This window comes from Oryzias melastigma, linkage group LG21 (assembly GCF_002922805.2).
Source record: "Oryzias melastigma strain HK-1 linkage group LG21, ASM292280v2, whole genome shotgun sequence".
Taxonomy (NCBI): Eukaryota; Metazoa; Chordata; class Actinopteri; order Beloniformes; family Adrianichthyidae; genus Oryzias; species Oryzias melastigma.
The window spans coordinates 15,030,767-15,033,915 of NC_050532.1; the positions used below are offsets into that span (position 1 = coordinate 15,030,767).

The window sequence follows — 3,149 nt, forward strand, 5'->3', positions numbered from 1 at the left end:
CTGCACTCCCTTCAAGACGCAGCCTCTCCTCTCCACAGGCCTGGACAGCTCTAAAGCCCCCCCCCCTTTAGATTCTTCATCTACTTTAATAATGCAGGTAAATGTGATCTAAGCGTGGTCATTTTTGGATCGTTTCACTGAAGGTGTTTGATCTTGATAAAGAACAGACACTTTAGCAGACATTTATGTCCCTGCTGCCCCTCAGGCACAGAGATGATCAACCTGGATCCTCTGAGCTCCTGCTCAGTGAAAACATGGAGGTGGTGCTGTGAAATCCATCTCCATGCATGTGGTTATTCACTCTCAGACCTCCCTGGCACCATCCACTGATGAGTTTTCAATCTTGTCACATTTGTAGAAACTTTTATTCAGAGTCAGTCAGGTAAAGAAGATCCCTTAAACATGTAAAAGAAACTAAATTCACATCCAAAGCCTGGACTCTCCTGAAAAGGGCGGTGGAGCTGCCATTCAGCAGACCCACAGAGTGCCCTCAAACTGGTCAAAGAGTCCAAGTGCCAAAGAGAGGACAGGAAGCTCCGCCCCTCACAGGCAGGAAAAACCTCAGCTTGTCCCAAAAACAGCATTTCTGAAGATGACCAGAGGGAGGCGCTGTGAGCAGCTGGAGATCCAGGTCTGTCTTTCGAGCAGCTCAGCCGTCAACAGTCTCTGATAAATAAAACTAACCAAAAGGTACAAAACCTCATTTGGGGAGGGGGCAAAACAAACAGTAAAACAACGGCTCTGCTCACAAGAGGCAGCATCTGCAGCTTCAGTAAAGGCTGTCCTGAGACAAAAACAGAGAGCTGCTGACCAGAGGGGGGCGCGGCAGAGGGGCAGATCCAAACAGCCTCCCCTCAGATCAGTACCCCTGCAGGCCGTTGTAAACCTTCTGAACAGAGTCCTGCTTCAGGAGGAGCCGCACACCTGTAGAGAGCACAGAGGGGAACATTTTCAGTGTCGAGCACCAGCAAAGAACAGAACTAAGGCGGACAGGCAGCCAAAGAAAGGAAACTCTCAGCCAGGTAGTGAGAGTTTGAGCGGCGGCTCACCGTCTCTCTGCTGCTCGTCCAGCTGGGTCTGAGGAAACTCCACGTCGAAGGTGATGATCAGAGAACCTCGGATGTTGATGTTGTCAAAGTTCGGCAGACCTTCTCCTTTCTTCCACATTCGAGCTCCTGGTTTGGTGATTTTGTCTCTGACTATGTGCACCTGAACAGGAGACAGATCTTCAGTTCCTTAGCCTGACGTCTCTGAGACTAAAGGACTGCAAAACTCTAATCTATGCTCTGTTTCACCCTTTAAAGTCCCGCTCCCATGATAATCTATTTATTTGGAGTTTTTAACATGTCTGTGTGGCATTTTTCTTATGAAAGAGAACAAATGTAATAAATCATTTTGTTTTTGCATTTCCAAGTATTTCTCCTTTTAATCAAACTCTCACAGTCAGTATCTGCGTTTACATGTGCAAAATGTCCTCAATCAGATCAAAGATCAGATTAGAATAGAACTGTGTAAATGGACCCTGAAAAACTTCATCCGATTGTGACAAACGTTTCCATGCGCAGAACTGTCTAAAATACTGGAAATAGTCCTAGAAGAAATAATGAGTTCCGTTGTAAACAAACAAAGATCATGTATAGAGCGAGATGATGCTCTGAACGTGCTTTCAATATTATTAATCATATTTTTAAGAGCCTGTTTGCTCATAATTTTCTAAATCCATGCAGCAATGTGCATCTTGCCTGCACATAAATATGTGGGAATAAGATCAGTCTTTATTGTGTTTGGACGTGATTAGAAATATGAATTCATGTGATTTTTACACAGTTTCTCAGGGCTGTTCGGTGCACGGAGCGGCATTTCCGCATTCAAAAGCCACCTCCGCCGGCTAATACCGTCCTGAAGCCCCTCGGAGACACTGTTCTCCCTGAAGACACGGTTCTCCTGAATCCGGCGGGTCTCTCGTGCAGATCAGCCGGATGGACTGCAGTCCGAAGCTCACACCGTAACAAAGCACCCCGCGTGCATCCGTGTGCTCACACATGAAAGCTGTGAATCGGCTTTTCTACTCAAAGAAAAGAGTTCGCTCGCGAAGATCAGCTGATCGGTTCTGTTCATGCTCCAAAGACTGCTAGACCCTCTATGCATGAGGTAAAATCCAGCGCAGTAATGACACACGATCGGAATGTGTGTTTACATGCAGCTAGATCGGATCAACCATCAGTATAACCCACCTGTCTTCATCAGAAAGAAATTTGGATCCGAAAGAGTCTGAATGGGCCAGAGTATTCCGAACGGCATGTTTACATGACGCATTTCTGCTCTGATCAGGCGTTTGTTCTGATTACTTGGGGCCATGTAAACGTAGTCAATGATTGAGGCCCTGAGACAGACTGGAGACCTGTCCAGAGTGTATCCTGCCTTCACCCATCAGTAGCCGGGTTAGGCTCTGCCACCCCCGCGACCCCGAAAGGGACAAAGCTGACAAGAAGATGAATGAATGTCACAGACGGGCTCCGTTTGAATTAATGATATATAGGTCACAACAGGTGTGCTGCACATGCTGTTCAGCTCCAAGAACCACGCCCCCTCAGAGGTGATTTTGGAAACGGAGGGGTTAGATTAACATGAAAATGGGTTCTTAAGACATTTAGGTTGTGGGATTTTGGTTAAAAACTTAATAATCATTAAAACACCACTGAGAATGTTTTTTTTATTAAATAAGTAATCATAGGGGGACTTTAACACCAGAGACGTCACCAGTAACACCTACATAACACGCTCTTTGACATACCATAATTCTTTGATTGTTTATGTGATCATGAATCAGTTGATTCTGTTGGACTGAAATCCAACACATTGCCAATGTAAAGTGTTGCAAACTGACGCATTTCTCAGCAGCAGAATCAGCTGATTCACGTCAGCACTCCTCTACTGTAAAGCAGGGCCGGATCTAGCCAGCCCCTACTGGGGGTGCAAACAGAATATCAGGGGGGGCAAGTTTAGGGATACAAAATGGTTCCGGTGTAAAATCTTCCCAAGTCTATAAAAAGCCCCAATCCGATAAAAATCCTGTTTTTAGAGTTTTTAACATGTCTGTGTGTCATTTTTCTTCTGAAAGAGAACAAATGTAATAAGAAATCATTTTG

The 3,149-nt window shown here is 45.3% G+C and overlaps 1 protein-coding gene across 1 annotated transcript in view; it reads right to left on the reverse strand.

Annotated features, from left to right (window-relative positions):
• Window positions 1–341: 341 nt before the first annotated feature.
• Window positions 342–3,149, reverse strand: part of dnajb11 (DnaJ heat shock protein family (Hsp40) member B11) — a 9,150-nt gene continuing 6,342 nt past the window's right edge. The window contains exons 9-10 of the mRNA XM_024260530.2: window positions 1,050–1,209; window positions 342–924 (exon numbers count right to left, since the gene is read on the reverse strand). Coding sequence (XP_024116298.1) covers window positions 860–924; window positions 1,050–1,209 — 225 coding nt within the window. The 3' untranslated portion in view covers window positions 342–859. The remainder of the gene's footprint in view (window positions 925–1,049; window positions 1,210–3,149) is intronic.